An 18551-nucleotide genomic window follows, 5' to 3' on the forward strand; every position below is an offset into this window, starting at 1 on the left:
TTAGACTTAGTAACCGACACCCCATACCAGCATTACATAGACACTTGGGGGCTGAGCTGGGTGGGTGGTGTTATAAGCACGTGTTTTGTTAGATATATTTTTTCAGACACCATCTTCATGAACTGCTGAGCCAAACCTGATCCATCAGTGCTGGACTGCACAGATAACTACATGCCACAAGGAGACTGCTGTGTTATGAATTGCCATACCAGTGTGTCTTCAATGGAGAAGATGACACACCCATCACCTGACCTGCCTGATCTGGAGACCATCATCATGCTACCACACTACACACCTCTGAGACCATCAATGATGACTCATACTGAGGAAACTGTATTTCCTGTCAGAGATGCTCAGTGACCCTCAGAGCAGAGAGAGGTATCATTCTTTATCTTTGATAAAAAAAAAATGTCAGTGTTTTTAATTCAATTAATTAATTAAAATCCTGTTTATTGCATAAATAATTCCACACTCAAATGATTATACTTGTTGACACTTTTTGAGTTTTAATTCACATTATGGATTACAAATCTATGCTTTTTCTACTCTGTCTCTCTGTGCAGGTATTGCTGTCTTCTGAGTTCTTCCGTGTCCCAACTGAGGCCTTCAAACCTCATTGCAGAGCTCATGTCTTTCCTCACCATCATGTGAGTGTGAGATTGCTCTGGATTCTGGTTATGTGGCCCGCAGCACCTATAAGGTATTTCAACATTGTTCATTGTATAACTTATTTGTAGTTTTTAGGGTTTCTACAGACAAAAAAAATGTTCCTTTTTCTGTATTTTTTAGAACAAGCTCGTCCAGTGTGCCTGCATTCCAGCTTCTTAGACTCTACGCAAGTGGACAGAGTATCAGTGTTTGGCCACTCTTACAGACACTGACTTCTGTCAATTCACTTCTACTGATCGGGCACCTCACTCCAGGAAGACAGAGGGCTGCAAGCCTGTCATCATTTCCAGTGTGGCTTTGTATTCTTCGGGTAGCATCAGATTTTTCCCACAAATATTCAAAGGTAACACTTGTTTTAAGCTTAGTTATTAAATCAAAAGTCTTCCCTTGTGTCATGTCTGTGAAGGTTCTCATGATGTCCTTTGATGTAGTCTCTCTCTTCACTTGCATACCCACTACAGAGGCAGTGGAGACTGTCAGAAAACGACTGCAAGAAGACAGCTCCTTGGAAGACAGGACCAACTTCACACCCGATCAGATGTGCACACTGTTAGACCACTTTTTGAGTTTTAATTCACATTATGGATTACAAATCTATGCTTTTTCTACTCTGTCTCTCTGTGCAGGTATTGCTGTCTTCTGAGTTCTTCCGTGTCCCAACTGAGGCCTTCAAACCTCATTGCAGAGCTCATGTCTTTCCTCACCATCATGTGAGTGTGAGATTGCTCTGGATTCTGGTTATATGGCCTGCAGCACCTATAAGGTATTTCAATATTGTTCATTGTATAACTTATTTGTAGTTTTTAGGCCTTAACACAAATAAAATGTTCCTTTTTCTGTATTTTTTAGAATAAGCTCGTCCAGTGTGCCTGCATTCCAGCTTCACAGAAAAGAACATCAGACACCAGCGAGGGAGGATAAGAAAGACAGACACAACAACATTGTCATCCCCTATGTAGCCGGTGTATCAGAAAAACTCAGGAGAGTTTTCTCCAAATACGACATCCCAGTGTACTTCAGACCCAGTAACACACTCAGACAGAAACTGGTTCACCCGAAAGACAAAACTCCTAAACACAAACTTAACAATGTGGTGTACGCTGTACAGTGCAGCGAGGAATGCCCAGACTTCTACATCGGAGAGACCAAACAGCCACTTCACAAGCACATGGAACAACATAGAAGAGCCACCTCCACAGGACAAGACTCAGCAGTTCATCTGCATCTAAAGGACAAAGGTCAGTCTTTGAGGATGCCAATGTTCACATTTTGGACAGATGGAGGAGTGAAAGAAGCCATTTACGTCCACTGTGAGCGACCATCTTTAAACAGAGGCGGTGGTTTACGACACCAACTGTCTGCCATCTATAATCCAGTTTTGAGTTCCCTCCCCAGACACCGTAACGTCCACTCACACCCTGGGAGTGGGCGTGGGTGATTTCCTGACCTCGGGAAATCACATGATAGGGTGGGGCCAGGTTTCACAATGAGCTCACCCGAAACCCTGGCTGATTGGGACCCACACCCACTTTCACACCTTGGCTCATGTGATTAGGTAGAGGATCATCAGGGGGTTCTTTGTCCCTCTTTGGGGGGAAACTCCCACTGGGTTTAAATCTGGGACTCTCCACCATTGACCCTTAGAACTGAAGAAGCTTCTCGGATGAGAGGTGAAACGTCTTCAAGGAACTCAAAGAAGTCCAGACGCTTTTCTTTCCAAGCTCCTTAGACTTCACTTGTGTTAATTACATTTTATTTGTTGTTGTTTTCTTTTAGATTTATATGCAGTGATTGGATGTGGTGGAGCTTTGTTAACCGTGTGGAAAACATCTGTTTGTGATGATATTTACAATGAGGCTTTAAGGTGACAGTTTCCATGTAATTTCAATCCTCTTACTAAGCAAAAACATGTTTGCAATTAACATATTTTTTCAGTTTTGTCTTTTGGATTTATGGTTAACATTCCTCTGTGACAGCAAATACTAAACTGGTCCAAGTAACCAGCATATCATTGGTCAAAGGCAAAAAGGACCACATGTCACACTAGCAATGAATTTTTGACTGTGTTTGTGTTAGTATAGAGTAGGTCTAACAGTGGTTTTCCACATCTGCTCTAATATATATAGATAATGGGTCAGACATATAAAGTCATTTTGAAAAGTTCATAAAGGTCATTTATATGTGTTCCTCTTTATCATTTTATATCAGGTCAAACAGCAGACTTGAGTTTTGATCAGGGTAGAACCATAACATTCATGCTAATGGTTCTACTGTTTACAGTTACTTTATGATGGATTTCACCCTGGTCACAGCACTATCTGAAAAGCTGTTAGAGGTAAAGTTAAGCCAATTAATACCTCATCATAAGTCACTCTCTAACGCAGGGCAGTGATTATTATTCACTGTAATTTATTCCACAACAATGTTCTTTATTTGATTCTTTAAATATGCACATCGATTGTTTAGCTGTGTGACTCTCCACACCTGAAATATATCACAATGTCGACTTCATTTCGACAGTATTTTGTAGATTGGTACCATATTTATCATCGAATCATCTTGTGCATTTATTAACTAAATGTTGTTTGGTTTTTTTTTGTTTGTTTGTTTGGGGTTTTTATGTTGCCATTTTTACATTTCACCAACTGTGTAAATTCTGCAATTTTACCTTGGTTTTGTTTCACATCAGTTTATCTGCTGGCTGGTATTCCTGTCTTCCTTCTCTCACCCCAACCGGTCGCAGCAGATGGCCGCCCCTCCCTGAGCCTGGTTCTGCTGGAGGTTTCTTCCTGTTAAAAGGGAGTTTTTCCTTCCCACTGTCGCCAAAGTGCTTGCTCATAGGGGTCATATGTCATATGATTGTTGGGTTTTTCTCTGTATCTATGAAGCGCCTTAAGGTGACTTTTGTTGTGATTTGGCGCTATATAAATTGAATTGAATTGGTTTTCTTTCTTTTCTAATGTTTCTGGTCATTTTTCACAGTTAAACAAGTAACTTTGAGGTTACTTCATCGTTTTCAGCTGTTATCTGTATAAATTTTTTTCCTAATAATTACATTTCTGCAAAATTATAGCAGTTCTGGTAAGTTGTAATATTTCTGCCAAGTTATTAATTTTTGACTAAATTATTACATTTCTGCTAAGTTGTAGCTTCTGGTAAACTACAACATTTCTGCTGAATTGTTATGTTTCTTCTAAGTTATTGCATTTCTGATAAGTTATTACATTTTTGCTAACTTGATGTTGTTCTGCAAAGTTATTAAAATTTCAACAACTTTTTAAACACTGACTTTGATTTCTTCAGCTTCTTCAGCTATTTTCAACTATTTTCAGCAGACAGCTTCAGCTTTACAGCATGCACACTGCATTTTCGCAGGAAATGCAAATTTTTCTAGTATAGATTTGTTTAACTGACTGAAGCAATGACAACAGTCTTCTCCTGAACACCAACACCAAGGAGGTGGTAAAGAGTTCACCAGACCTAAAAACAAAACAAAACAATGCAGGACAGTCTGCAAAGATGTTGAGTCAGTCAGACATCGTGCAGAGCAGATGAGGAAGAAGTTGTAATCTAAAATGGAGAACAATAAATACAGCCACCTAAGCATCCTCACAGGACAAGATGAACTGCAGTGAGAGGGTCATCTTACTGCACTGCAGGACTCAGAGGTTCAGGAGGGTCTTTATCCCCATTGCCATGAGGCTTTTTAAAAGAAACTACTCACATGTTCTTCTCACATTTATTTCTTTTACTCTAATAAACACTGGTAGTAATCATATGAATTCTGAGCTAAATGGACTTGCCCTGATAGGCTTCAGCCAGCCCAGAAGCTAATACACCACAACACTTAGGGAAACTGAAACTGACTGTTATTAATGTTTTCAAACTGTTTAAGAAAAACATATATAATCTTTCAGCCTTCTAGAAAACACACATAAAAACAGTATTATATGATGTTGAACATACAGATAGGCAGTTGTTGGCCTACAGGAGTGTTCTTTATCGAAGGTTTTAAGTGCTTAAAAAGTCTGTTAAGCTCTGTACAGAGCATGCAATGTAACTGTACATTAGAGAGTGTTTTATAAACCATGTCTTCTGTTTCATTTAATAAACATGAGACTGCTTTATGCATTTTCAGCTATTTATTAGATTTTATCAGATTAAAAAACACTTAGCATAAGAATGCAGTTGAAACTATAACTTTTAAATATTGTTTAAATGAATGAACATAGCAACTTGAACATTTTAAAAAATACAAACAAAACAAATGAACTATATTTATATATATAGATCTATATATATATATACATATCTATATCTATATCTATATCTATATATATATCTATATATATCTATATCTATATATATTTATTCTGGTTTTTTTATGTGTACTATTTGTTTTCCTTTGATTTTTACAGTAAAAGTGATCCTGTGCTTCTCAAACTCCTCCTCGTAGGGCTTCCACATTTCCTCTTCAATGAAGAGGGTTTCTCCAGTTAGAAGGAGAACTTGCAGCTGGGTGGACTGCAGTGCACTGCACTGCTCTGCAGTGTCCACACCAACTACAGTTACTTGAGTACTTTCATCTTCCTTTGTCTGTCAATACACAAAAAGCATATATTTAATATGGTAATCACGTCTTGATGCATGCTCAATGATCCATGTAAGTAAATCCCAAAAGGATGATTCTGTTCATCTGGACGTAGCATTTTCAAGTGGGAGAAATGTTTTGTCACTCATCCAGGTGACTTCTTCAGTCTGTTTTACCCAATCTTTTAAACAGTACATTGCATAATGACTGAAACTAGCCCACTGAAGAAGCAATAGGCTGGGAGGTCAGTTAATTGGTCAGTAATATACAAATTGTCACGGGCACTGATCAAAGACCACAGAAACCTGCAGTCCGCTGAGACTGAAGAAGTCACTTGGATGAGTGATGAAACATTTCTCCCACTTGAAAATGCTACGTCCAGATGAACAGAGTCAATCTTTTGGACCACCTATAATTCTAAACATTTTGGCAAATGACATTGCTATTACATGTTGGTACAAACATATGGCTTCTTCATACCTCAGTCTTTGTATGGGAAGTTGACTGGAGCTGTACTCCATAGGCGGAGCGGTGCACTTTCACATGGGAGATCTTTACCTGATCTCCCACACGAACGTCAACAATTGACGCCTCCCTCCACAAGGAGACAGTCATGGTATGTCCATCCTGAAATCACAAAAATGACAGAATGAAACATTTATTCATTAACTAATGGAAATCTCAAATATGCCTATTTTCACCATTTTCAATATTACACTTTAGTTGCACCATTACCTGTTTTAGCTGGAGAGTGCGTATTGGCACCAGTTGTTTGCCTGAGCAAACTGTCCTCACTGCCGAACACTGAAAATTCAATTAAAATATAATGTCAGTTATAGTGATTGCATAAATCTGTGTGTGTACATCTAGGTGCTACTTTCTTGACTTACTACATCTATTATTTTATTATTGTTGTTAATGATAAATCTACAACCATTTACAAAATAATAGTGGTTGATCTTGTTCTCACCATTTTGTGTTTGTTTGACAAGAACAATAAAATTATTATTTTTACTTTTAAAGACAAAAAAGTAATGGTTTCTTTGAAAACCTGAAGCAATATCAATTCTGATGGAACCACAAATATTTACCTCCACAACCTCCCCTTCCACTGTCATGAGCCCTCCAGATGTTGGGCTCATCTTTAGTGGTGTTACTGGGGAAGGTGGATTAAGCAGCTCCTCCGCCTTAATGATGAGGGCCTCCGAGACTGCCAGGGCAGGAGCTTTAAAGAACTGTGTCCTTGCAGTGATATTGATGAGATAAGGGGGAGCTTGGCCCCTCAGCTCATGTCCCCTCATCATGTAGGACATGTCCTGTTTTACTTTGGAGGAGAACTCTTCAAACAAGGTGATCTTCAGCACTGTTTCACCGTCTGTGATTGCTGCCACTTTATTTTTTTTTGTTGACAGTGCTTTGACCTCTCCATCCTCAGTAACCCAGCTGATCACCTGATAAATACATAAATAAAGAAATGTATTTCTATGATCTTACTCCATAGTCACGTTCATACATGTGAAAGTCTACATCATATGATTGTTGGGTTTTTCTCTGTATTTATTATTGTACGATCTACTGTACAATATAAAGCGCCTTAAAGCGACTGTTGTGATTTGATGCTATATAAATAAAATTGAATTGAATCACCTTTAGCTGGTCACAACATTTCAACACCCGGATATGAATGGGTGGGGGCCGGAAATACGGCGTCTCAGGCCGGTTGTCAGTCAGTTTCCTTAAGGCCATTCTGAAAAAAAAAAAAGCAAAATAAACACATTAACAGGTTCATACATTTCTGCTGGATCCAGTTCTGACAGAATACAGTAACACCTGTTGCTTTCATGTCATCTCTTCACATTTTGATATAAAACAAACACATCATGAACTTCCTCAACCCTACGTGTGTTTCTGAGGTTCCTGCTTGATATTTACATACCTGAAAACATTTCAATATTTTTGTAAAAACACAAATTATCTTTACAAAATGTTGGTCTGAAAATTAATTAAACGCTTATGAGCCTTCATAAAATACATACAAATATTACAGCACATGTAAGTCTATCCAATTCACTCTGGATGGAACGCAGAAAAAAAATCACAATTTTCTTTTCCCCACTTAAAATTGTTTTCAGATAATAATTAAAATAATTATTAATTAAAATAATACTTGAAAATAGGTTACAGTGGACAATAGAAAACAATGAATCATCATAGGAAGATTATCTGAAAAAGGATTCATGCTCCTGAAGTGAAAAACAGCAACATTACAGACATCTTAAAGATTGCCTGCCTGCCCTTCCCCCTCCCCCAACACACACAGGCCAGGTGCACACACACAAACAAAAACATAGTGCGCCTGCTTGGTCTCTGTGGCTTTAGTTCATATTGGCTCCCCTTTTTAATCATTTGAGCCAATAAAATTATAGAATTACTGTCCCTGCTTTTTGGTCAGTCCCGCCCTCCTTAACTGGGCAGAAAATGGCAATTTTATGACCAGAAACAGCAAAGTTGGGAGACGGTTGCCAGGGCAGAGTGCCAGCCTTAAGCAATTCTTTCCTACTAACAGCCCAAACGTAACGTCTTAAAGTTTATAAAACTGTTATAGATCTGGAAGATTTGTCTGATTCTGTAAGATCTTAATATTTCATAAAAAAATAGATGCCATTTTCATGAATACATTCAGATAGTTTTTTATATTAAATATCCCTGAAACAATAAGTTCATCAAACTATGACACCTACAAATACATTGCTATCAATACTAAATGTGAATTTATCAAAAGTAATTTTTTTTCTTCGAGAGAAAAATGGAGATACACATATCGTTAGCTTCATAGCATAAGTGCCTAAGTCATTGACTTAGTCAAATGACTTAGGCAATTATGCTATGAAGCTAACGATATATAAAACATTCATAGGCCGATAGAAAAGTCAGACCAAATTTTAGGGGTACTTTGACGGTCTTTATATTCACAGGAACTTAAATGGCTAGATTTTTTATCTTTCACTACATTATAATGTGTTATACATGGTATAAAGGCACTAAAAAACGGCTTCAATATCAATACTTACGTTTTATGAAGTTCTTAATAGAGCACAAAGCAGAAGAGCTGTGACTGTGTCTGTAAGTTTCTTCAGAAAGACCGGGAAAGGGACCGCTGGTCTTTGATGTTACAAATTGTGATGCAATCTGTTGCCATCGGCCTGATTGGCTAACTATGATTGTTGTTTTTCCCAATTGTACTGCCTTGTGTTGATTTTGTCCCTTTACTTTAGGGCGGTTTTTGTTGGTGATCAGACCCGATTCTTGTCTAATTTGAATTATGAAATTATCAGTACTATTTTATAAGTCTCAAACTTACAATTTAAAACGTATAAAATTACTGGTCTTTTTTATTTTTTATGTAGTTAATGTATTATGTAGTTTTTTTAAAGTTCGACTGCTAAAGCCCTGCATGTATTTTTTTAGATGAGCTTTTATTTTGAAAGTGGCGATCTCTTTTCCTGGTGTCATGGAAGCACACCTAACAGATCCACGTTACTGCTAGTCCCCGGGACAGAGTGCGGGAAATCAATGCGGTTCGAATACGTTCATAGACGCAGGAGTGCTAATTCCCTCCAGATTTCGTCCGAAGGCGCAGGTTTCAAGGCTGCACACGGTGACTGAGCATCCTAACATTTCAAAATTCAAAGGGTCAAGCTTCAAGGTTTTACTTCAAAAAGGTAAGCTAAACTTGGTCAACACATGACAGGAAAAGGTAAATGTATTAGCTATGTTAAATATAAGTGCCTAATCGTGATAGCTTGCTGTAGGGTAAAACACTTAAGGTCAGAAATCTTTACAGTTGTGTTCATTGTAAAGCTGTTGTTTAGGGTATGTTTAAAATAATGTATTATGTAGTTGCACCACCACAGTTATGAAACTCAGAAATGTAATGATGTAAAAGCTATAGTATGGTTGGGGTTTTGGCTTGGTGAGCTTACAGCCTCCTTAAAATCTGTCAGAATTATGTACAGACAGACTGTTTAATTCATATAACCATTTAATTCAACAAATATATGAAGAAATATGTCAAAGTTAGTATGACTTTAAATTTATCATTGTAAACGACCACGGCAGACCCAGTGGCATTTTGATATTTTTTTATTAATCCCTACATGGTTGCTGTACATTCGCACTCAGAGCTGCAGCTCTCCTGCTTGGCAGCTCAACATAACACCAACAACCCAACCACAGGACCCAGTACAATATTTAATTCGGCGGGGCGTGATTGCGGATGCCGTACAGGTGTGTCCGCCTCCTCTGCACGGCACCGCAGGCTACGCCTCGCCACATACCCCCATCGCCTGACTGAGGCCGGGGAACCATCCGGCCGAACGTACTCCCCCCACCGCAGGCGGAAGGTCGGCCGCGTGGCAGGTGAACGCGGCGCGGTCGGCACGGTCGTGCGCCCCGGCTCGCAGGCGGCTCGCAGGCGGCTGGGCAGATGTCCGGCAGGCACCGGCCTCTGGTGGAGGTGAGGCCGCTCTGCTCACCCCGCCAACCTCGGGCTTCGGTGCCGCGGACTCCCCTAGCACGGGCACCACCGACTTATCCCGCGGCTTCTCCGCCCCTCCCGGTGGGAGCAGCTGCCTCCGCCGCTGCCTCTCCCGGCTGGAGCGGGTCCTCGGGCACCGCCTCCGCCGCTGTCTCTCTCGGCTGGAGCGGCTCCTCGGGCGCCGCCTCCGCCGCTGTCTCTCCCGGCTGGAGCGACTCCTCGGGTGCCGCCTCCGCTGCTATCTCTCCCGGTTGGAGCGACTCCTCGGGTGCCGCCTCAGTCTCTCCCGGCTGGAGCGGCTCCTCGGGCGCCGCCTCCACCGCTGCCGGCTCCGCCGCCTTCTTCCGGGGCGCAGGAACAGGCACCGGTCCCTGCCGAGCCCCAGCGGCTCCCACGCGAGGTGTGGGGACAGGCGTATATACATGTGTGTGTATGTATATGTGTATGTGTATGTGTATATATATATGTATATATATATATGTGTGTATGTGTGTGTGTGTATGTGTGTATGTATGTGTGTGTGTGTGTATATGTATGTATGTATATATATATATATATATATATATATATATATATATATATATATATATATATATATATATATATATAATTTAGAAGTAAAGGCTTTAAAACCAAGTAATCGCTGAAAGTACAAACATCACTAATGTCACATAACTTTGCCGACATGTGGCCAACAGTAATGTTTTAATGTTCTTCATTAAACATTCGCACAAAAATCAGTGACGTTATATTCATTGACAGTTCACTCTTCGGCCGCTGCCTTTTGCCATATTTTGCTGCAAAATTATCTACACCCACTGCCGCGCTATGAATTGTGGGATATATGGGACCACAAAGCGTGCACCGGACCACGCTTGATATTTGGGGAAATCGACGGCGCATTTGGAGTATGCATTTGAAGTACACTTAGAATTGGGACAGCCGTTGTCCCGTGGCGGTGACGTAATCACACTCAAAGTGTGCGGTCTCTTAATTGGGACACAGCCATAGTGTGTGTGTTCACCTCTGTTTTCGTTAGATTGTCTGCGTTACTTCTACGTTCTCTGCTATCTATCAGCCCCTGTGTTTTCTCTGCTGGACATCCCCTCTGAGTTTCCACGTCTCAGGTTTTCTAATGATGTTTCAGGTATAGCTTTCCCAGCTTAGGTTTTGTTTTTTCTTTTTTGTCTCTTTCTCCTAATGCCACACACTTTGCCTCAGTAACTGTAACATTCAGATGACTACTATCCAATTATTTCTCTGATGGTTATGCAAGAAGAGCCTAATAAACTTAAAGCCAGAAGACCGTAAAGCAGAGGTATAACTGTATGAGCTACAAAGTTTAAATGTTTTATCACAATCATACACAGCAAATTCAAAAGTGTTAAATTTTTTGGTGTTAATAGTCTTCTTGCAAAAGTAGAGTTAATTTTACTCTAAGCAGAGTCACATTCTTTTAATGTAACTCTGAGGTGTAAAATGATAGTAGTTAAAATCGAGTGTTAAAAATGAGTGTTTCTCTGTCAAATCTGGAGGTGTTACAATGGAAACATTAACTCTTGACCTCTTAACTCTGAACTCCTACAGGGGCTATGACACCAACAGAGTAAATTCACAGACTCCGCCCCCAGCACGGCTCCAATCGAAGCTGAAGTGCAGCCGTTTCAGAACATTTTGCTCTACATATTCGAGTTGTTTGCCATGCTTGGTAAGTCATTTTTTCAACGATTGTTTCAATTATTATTATGAGCTTTTACTTCTGTGGCTCTTTGGAGTTGAGACAAAGCTGTGTGAAAGGCATTAGCCATGTTGCTCGCTGATAGCATAATATTCTGTTTTAGCTAGCTGAAAGGTATTGTTTGCGGGCAAATACCACAGCCTTGAAAAAAGCTTGCATGTGAATTTTCAGTCAAACTTTTGGTCAAATACACCTAAAACAATGTCTAGAATGTGAAATGTTGGTATAATGGTGCTACTTGAAGCCTGAAAACGATCGCCCATAAAAATAAAAAAAAACCGAGCAAACAGCAGTAGCTGACGTCCTGACTGGATTCTACGTTAGCATAGATCCCTCCAGAGTTTTGTGCACACGGTTTAGGTAAAAATGAAAAAGGTTGAGGTTTTACATTTAGTTCAGTATTACCTGTTGCCTGTGTCCTTGTCTTTTGGGAAAATACTTTACACAAGTAATGGCTCAAAGAGGATTCCTTTTTTTTTTTCTGTGCTGCAATTGTTTACTGGATTATTTGTGCCATTAATTAGCGTCAACTAATTTTTATTCAATCTCCACACAGGATATGCTTGTGAAGATGGAATATGGGGGAGAGCAGAAGTGCGTTGAAGTTCCACAAAGGGATGAATGAAGGACATGCATATTGTATTGAAGAAATAAGTGATGAGAATGCTGTTATTTGCATTTACCATGTCAGACCTTTTGATAAACAAAATTCTAATGAAAGTGAGAACATGTATGCTGTTACATCTTTCAGAAAATGCTTTGAAATTGTGGTGCACAGTTCAGAATAAATGTTTTTCAAAAACCATTGCATCTTTTTAGTAAATGTTTATTTCCAAAAGAAATTTCTAGAAGTTCAGAACAGTAAAATTCCCGCTTTTTAGAATGAATTAGAAGATAACTCTTACGTAGTTAAACTAAAATACTCTTTGAGAGTTAATATATAAACTCTTAACACCAAGTGTTAAATTATCAACTCCAGACAGATTTGGTGTTTAACACTAAATCAGAGTTAACGTACCAACTCTCCAAAAAGAGTTAAATTAACACTTTCTGGTGTGGACCCATATAGACACTTTAATAGTGTTGAAATCAAATCCGACAGTGTTAATTTGGACATGCTGGATTTGCTGTGTAGTGTGCAGCTCACAAACAGCTGATTGTTTTAGTGTTTTCTCTGAAATATCAGATGTAACTAGTGATGTCACAATGAAAATGAAATAATATTGAACAGTATAGAATCAGACATGTTAGAATTTGCTTAAAATTCTACTTGTTTTATTTTTAAAAATTGTGCAACATTTTGTTTTTCAGATGTTTTTGCTGAATTGATCAAGACTGACTGTAAGAGTGTAAACATCGAGTAACTATGATGTTCGAGCCCTCTCAAGAACAGGTAAATAGTCATTTAGAGATTAAATTTGTCCCAGTTACTTTGCTCTACTCTGTCTGTAAAGCTTCACTTTTGTCACACTTCCTGCCTCCAAGAAGCTGAAGTAGAAGTAGAACTCTGCACCAGAACCTTTTTGTGACTTTTGTGACATTTCTGTCAATGGTGTAATTGTTGGTCTTTTGTGAATTCTAAGTAGGTGATTACTGAAAGGCAAGAGAGAAACCGAAGGCATCAGGTGACCTGTGATATGTCAGAGCTACAGAGAGGAATATTTGTGACAAGTATCCAACATTTGGGGAAAAATAGTTTCAAAGATGCATATTAAACAGGCAAGCTTTCATATTTAGAGGACAAAAACTATTACTTACTTTTAATCATTATTATGTGGTTAAGTACTGGACTGTGTGCTTTTGAGGCCAAGTCACACAGGGTTTCTTAGCTTAGACTGATGAGTATTTGAAATGTCAGCAATTCTTGATTGTAACACCTTTTATTGTAGTTTTAACACTGATGAATCAGCTTTCATAAATGAAGCAAATGTTTCATTTATCTATATTAATACCGTAAGTAATGCTTAGTAGAATCATCTTTGCTGAATCCAATGGTGAAACATGGAGAATTTTTCCTCTACTCTGAGTAGAGCTAGATTTGGTTAAAAACGACAAAAATAAGTATGGCATTTGACAAAATACTAAAGGTTTTTTGCTTTGCTTTTTGGAATGTTTGTAAGTTGTGCATTGATAACTTCCCTTTTTAACCAGTGTCAAACAATGACTGGGTGACCAGTGTTGTCATCATCAGGGCAGGCCAGCACAGCAGGAAAAGTGAAATGGCCAGGCTGAGAGTTACAGTGTGATGCAAAAGTTTGGGCAACCTTGTTAATAGTCATTATTTTCCTGTATAAATTGTTGGTTGTTACAATGAAAAATGTCAGTTAAATATATCATATAGGAGACACACACAGTGATATTTGAGAAGTGAAATGCAGTGTATTGGATTTACAGAAAGTGTGCAATATTTTTTTTTTAGACAAAATCAGGCCGGTGCATAAATTTGGGCACCACAAAAAAAGACATGAAATCAATATTTAGTAGATTCACCCTTTGCAGAAATTACAGCCTCTAAACACTTCCTGTAGGTTCCAATGAGAGTCTGGATTGTGGTTGAAGGTATTTTGGACCACTCCTCTTTACAAAACATCTCTAGTTCATTCAGGTTTGATGGCTTCCAAGCATGGACAGTCACACCACAGATTTTCAATAATATTCAGGTCTGGGGACTGAGATGGCCATTCCAGAACGTTGTACTTGTTCCTCTGCATGAAAGCCTTAGTGGATTTTGAGCAGTGTTTCGGGTCGTTGTCTTGTTGAAAGATCCAGCCTCAGCGCAGCTTCAGCTTTGTCACTGATTCCTGGACATTGGTCTCCAGAATCTGGTGATACTGAGTGGAATCCATGTGTCCCTGCACTGGCCACACAGCCCCACAGCATGATGGAGCCACCACCATATTTTACTGCAGGTAGCAGGTGTTTTTCTTGGAATACTGTATTCTTTTTCCTCGATGCACTACGCCCCTTGTTATGCCCAAATAACTCAGTTTTAGTTTCATCAGTCCACAGCACCTTATTCCAGAATGAAGCTGGTTTGTCCAAATGTGCTTTAGCAAACCTCAAGCGGCTCTGTTTGTGCTGTGGGTGGAGAAAGGCTTCCTCTGCATCACTCTCGCATACAGCATCTGCTCGTGTAAAGTGCGCCGAATGGTTGAACGATGCACAGTGACTCCATCTGCTGCAAGATGATGTTGTAGGTCTTTGGTGCTGGTCTGTGGATCGACTCTGAATGTTCTGACCATTCGTCGCTTCTGTCTATCCGAGATTTTTCTTGGTCTGCCACTTCCAGCCTTAACTTGAACTGAGCCTGTGGTCTTCCATTTTCTCAATATGTTCCTAACTGTGGAAACCGACAGCTTAAATCTCTGAGATAGCTTTGTGTGTCCTCCCCCTAATTCATGATGGTGAACAATCTTTGTCTTCAGGTCATTTGAGAGTTGTTTTCAGCCGCTATGTTGCTACTCTCCAGAGAAAATGAAAATAGGAGGGAAACTTACAGTAGACCCCCTTAAATACTCTTTCTCATTATTGGATTCACCTGTGTATGTAGGTCAGGGGTCACTGAGATTACCGAGCCAATTTGAGTTCCAACAATTAGTTCTAAAGGTTTTGGAATCAATAAAATGACAACAGTGCCCAATTTTATGCACCTGCCTGATTTTGTTTAAACAATTATCACACACTTTCTGGTCATTTCACTTTTCAAATATCACTGTGTGTGTCTCCTATATGATATATTTAACTGACATTTTTTATCATAACAATCAATCATTTATACAGGAAAATAATGACTATTAACAATTTTGCCCAAACTTTTGCATCACACTGTAAGTTAGGCATCGGCTGGGTGTTCAGTTCTCACCTGTTCCTGTTTAGGGAGAGACATCAAGCCTCTTAGGGTAAGAAAGAACAGTAGAGAACTCAGCGATTATGACAAGTCCCCTTATTACCACTGTTTGTCTCACAACCAATACCATTTTTTTCCTGAAGCCTAAAGCTTACCATATTGTTTTAATTAAACCTGCAGCAATGTGCTTTTTTTCTTAACAAAATGGCACATAAGAAAAAGGTTTAATTTTGACACTTAAATTTATTCCCAGAAATAACTTTTAATACTCAGGTAAATTTAATATCAGTTATTTGTACTCAAATGCTATTTATTAAAATTATTTATACTTGTATTAGAATGTTACTGTGATAAAGGTATCCTTTTAGGTACTGTACTCTGTAGGACACTAAGAAAGGACAGTGATCATATTCTGTGAGCCCTGGTAAATAATGGTTGTTCACAGAATTATAAATGACTTTGACTGTAACTCCTGCTCCATCTTGAGCGCCATCATCTAACCCTGAAAAAGTCTCTAGCCTTTGTCAGTATGTGTAAGACTGGCTTTCTATATGGTTTAGTGCAGACTGAGCTTCGGGACCCTGTTGTCCTTTTTTTCTGATCGGTGCTGGTGTGTAGCTGGCAATGCAGTGTGTAAGCACACTGTTTTGCCCTTTCAAACAGTACATTTTTCAGAACTGAAGCTGCAGGTTGTATCTTCACACCAGCACCGAGACAGACCAACAGTGGGACAAATCCAAACAGCAGTAAGTGCTGAGATTCATATTCAGGACTGACCCTTTAATGTTCTTTTATAACCTGTTATAAGTAATATGTATAAGTATTTTTTTTCTTTTATATTTGTTATTGCTATTTTTTTTTTTTCAGGGTTTGGAACCAGGGCCAGTTCCATGGATCAATGAACTCAAAGACATTTTTGAATAATGATGCAGGTACAATGTCAAGTTGTTGTTGTTATTATTATTATTGTTATTGTTATTGCATAGATGACTTTCACAGTGCCTTGTTTTATCCTCACATTATTATGGTCCTTTAAAGGAGTACGCTGTACAAGAACTTGGCTGGTGACCCACTTTACATCTCCTTGCTAAACACTGGAAAATCATGCAAAGACATTGATGTAACAAATTGACCTCTTACCGCAACCATGGCCTTCAGTGACAAGAAGACCAGTCTTAAGACAGCATTGGTGAGCGTGTTCTCTAACCAGGAGCCCAGATTACCCACAAAATCTGTAAACATTTACCAAGATCCTCCTCTTTACCTGCCACTGCCACTCAGTACAGGCTGGATCCCACACAGAGTGTGCATGTCTACAGTGAGGAGGAACTCTTCAACCTTGAAAGCTTACTGGTCACAGAGGACATGGTACATAAGATTGAGACAGCAAAAGGAGAACAGACAGCTGACCAGGAATGGCATCAGCTCAACAATGCAAGGATCACATCTTCATCTTGTTATGTGAGGGGTGAAATTGTACAGAGAATGCTCTATTTTGAGACATATGTCAGAATACTGGAGAACAAGGAGAACAAAATATTTGACACCATTATTGTGCCCACTCTATCAGATGAGCTATTTTTCTGTTTAACTCATTACTATTGTGCTAAATCATACTATTTCTGCTTTTAATAGGATTTGTGCCAAATATATTATTTCTGCTTTTTATAGGATTTGTGCTTAATATACTATTTCTGCTTTTTATAGGATTTGTGCTTAATATAGTATTTCTGCTTTTTATAAGATTTGTGCTTAATATAGTATTTCTGCTTTTTATAAGAATTGTGCTTAATATAGTATTTCTGCTAAATGTAGTATTTATGCTTAATCATACTATTTCTGCTTTTCATAGGATTTGTGCTTAATATAGTATTTCTGCTAAATTTAGTATTTCTGATTAATTATAGTTTTTCTACTAAATCATAGTACAGTATTTCTGCTTTTTATGGGATTTGTGCTAAAACAAAGTATTTCTACTACATGTAGTATTTATGCTTAATCATACCATTTCTGCTTTTTATAGGATTTGTGCTTAATATAGTAATTCTGCTAAATTATAGTATTTCTGCCAAATTATAATATTTGTGCTAAAACATAGTCTTAATTTAAAATTACAATATTCATAGTTCATCACAGTGTCTCTGGTAAATCACAATATTTCTGCTCTGTTGTACTATTTTTCTAAATCATAGTGTTTCTGTAATGTTTAAGTATTTTTGGCTAAATATATTCTTTCTGTTATCTTATACTATTTCTCCTAAATTCTTGTATTTTTGAGAAGTTATCATGTTTCTGGTAAGTTACAATATTTCTGCTAAATTCTGCTATGCTATTGTATTTCTGCCAAGTATTATGTTTCCTCTAAGATATTGCAGTTCTGCTAAGTTATTCCATTTTAGCAAACTTCTTTTGCTTCTGCAAAGTTTTTACAATTTCTGCAACTTTTCAGCTTTTTCAGCTACTTTTTGCATGCAGCTTCAGCTTTAAGCATCCACACTGCATTTTCGCAGGAAATGCAAATTTTTCTAGTTATTATTCTAGTTGCTTCCGTACACATTTTGGCACTTAACTACTTCCACAATTTTCAGCCGATTTTCACCGTTCAAATTTTAAACTATTCTGCTATTTCTGCTAATGTGCGCTATGACTTTTGGTATTTTTTGCTATTATACTTTTTAAAATATTAAGCTTTTTTCCTTTAATTTGTCCCATTGAAATGAATGGGAAACTTCTGCAATTCTGCTAAATTTTGCTTGTTTTTGAAACTTAACTACTTCCTCATACTTTCACCTAGAACAACCATTCAAATTTTAAAATGTTCACAAATTATTGGGCTATTCAGGTATGATTCAGCTTTTTCAAATGTTTTACTGTTTTACTTTTATGCCTCTTAAAGTTTTGAGTTGCAAAATTGTGATTTTTCACAAAATACATGCGTTGTTATGGTTGCTATGCTCTTGGCTTCCAGTGTGCCACTGAAGGTTTTGCAATTTTCACTTCATGTCCGAACAACTTCTTGCTACTTGCTCAATTTTCACTCAACTTCCACAAATTATACATCAAAACGTAGGTATTTTTGCTGGCTTTCAGAAAATGTCACTATCATTGTTGTGGGATTTATAGAATTTTTGCAAATCTCCTCAGACCAACACAAGGTCTCAAAACTCTC

The 18551-nt window shown here is 38.4% G+C and overlaps 2 protein-coding genes and 1 long non-coding RNA gene across 3 annotated transcripts; 2 read left to right on the forward strand and 1 right to left on the reverse strand.

Annotated features, from left to right (window-relative positions):
* Nucleotides 1-231: 231 nt before the first annotated feature.
* LOC146691856 (uncharacterized) lies at nt 232-3951 on the forward strand. The gene is made up of 5 exons (XM_085433156.1): nt 232-356; nt 564-647; nt 1101-1209; nt 1296-1432; nt 1519-3951. Exons 1-5 carry the CDS (start codon nt 232-234, stop codon nt 2105-2107), a joined length of 1044 nt encoding a protein of 347 aa, XP_085289282.1. The 3' UTR covers nt 2108-3951.
* A 1086-nt stretch (nt 3952-5037) lies between these two features.
* Nucleotides 5038-7318, reverse strand: LOC146691857 (uncharacterized). The gene is made up of 5 exons (XM_085433158.1): nt 6908-7318; nt 6352-6711; nt 5996-6064; nt 5741-5887; nt 5038-5265 (listed from the first exon to the last, which is right to left on the reverse strand). The coding sequence occupies exons 1-5, from the start codon at nt 7004-7006 to the stop codon at nt 5038-5040; spliced, it is 903 nt and encodes a 300-aa protein (XP_085289284.1). The 5' UTR covers nt 7007-7318.
* A 1495-nt stretch (nt 7319-8813) lies between these two features.
* LOC146691858 (uncharacterized) lies at nt 8814-17048 on the forward strand. The gene is made up of 4 exons (XR_014915101.1): nt 8814-8982; nt 12847-12928; nt 16250-16314; nt 16421-17048. It is a non-coding gene; the product is annotated as an uncharacterized LOC146691858 (long non-coding RNA).
* The last annotated feature ends 1503 nt before the right edge of the window (nt 17049-18551 follow it).

This window comes from Copadichromis virginalis, linkage group LG15, assembly GCF_057382275.1.
Source record: "Copadichromis virginalis isolate Kocher_CV1m ecotype Utaka linkage group LG15, C_Virginalis_male_GT1.1, whole genome shotgun sequence".
Lineage (NCBI taxonomy): Eukaryota > Metazoa > Chordata > Actinopteri > Cichliformes > Cichlidae > Copadichromis > Copadichromis virginalis.

Excerpts from the sequence above, each read along its gene's own strand:
- LOC146691856 (XM_085433156.1), top strand. The coding sequence starts at position 232 with ATGACACACCCATCACCTGACCTGCCTGATCTGGAGACCATCATCATG. Across the intron at positions 357-563 it reads TTTCCTGTCAGAGATGCTCA|GTATTGCTGTCTTCTGAGTT; the intron begins GTGACCCTCAGA and ends CTCTCTGTGCAG. Across the intron at positions 1,433-1,518 it reads TGGCCTGCAGCACCTATAAG|AATAAGCTCGTCCAGTGTGC; the intron begins GTATTTCAATAT and ends TGTATTTTTTAG.
- LOC146691857 (XM_085433158.1), bottom strand. The coding sequence starts at position 7,006 with ATGGCCTTAAGGAAACTGACTGACAACCGGCCTGAGACGCCGTATTTC. Across the intron at positions 6,712-6,907 it reads AATGTTGTGACCAGCTAAAG|GTGATCAGCTGGGTTACTGA; the intron begins GTGATTCAATTC and ends TGTATTTATCAG. Across the intron at positions 5,888-5,995 it reads GCACTCTCCAGCTAAAACAG|GATGGACATACCATGACTGT; the intron begins GTAATGGTGCAA and ends TTGTGATTTCAG.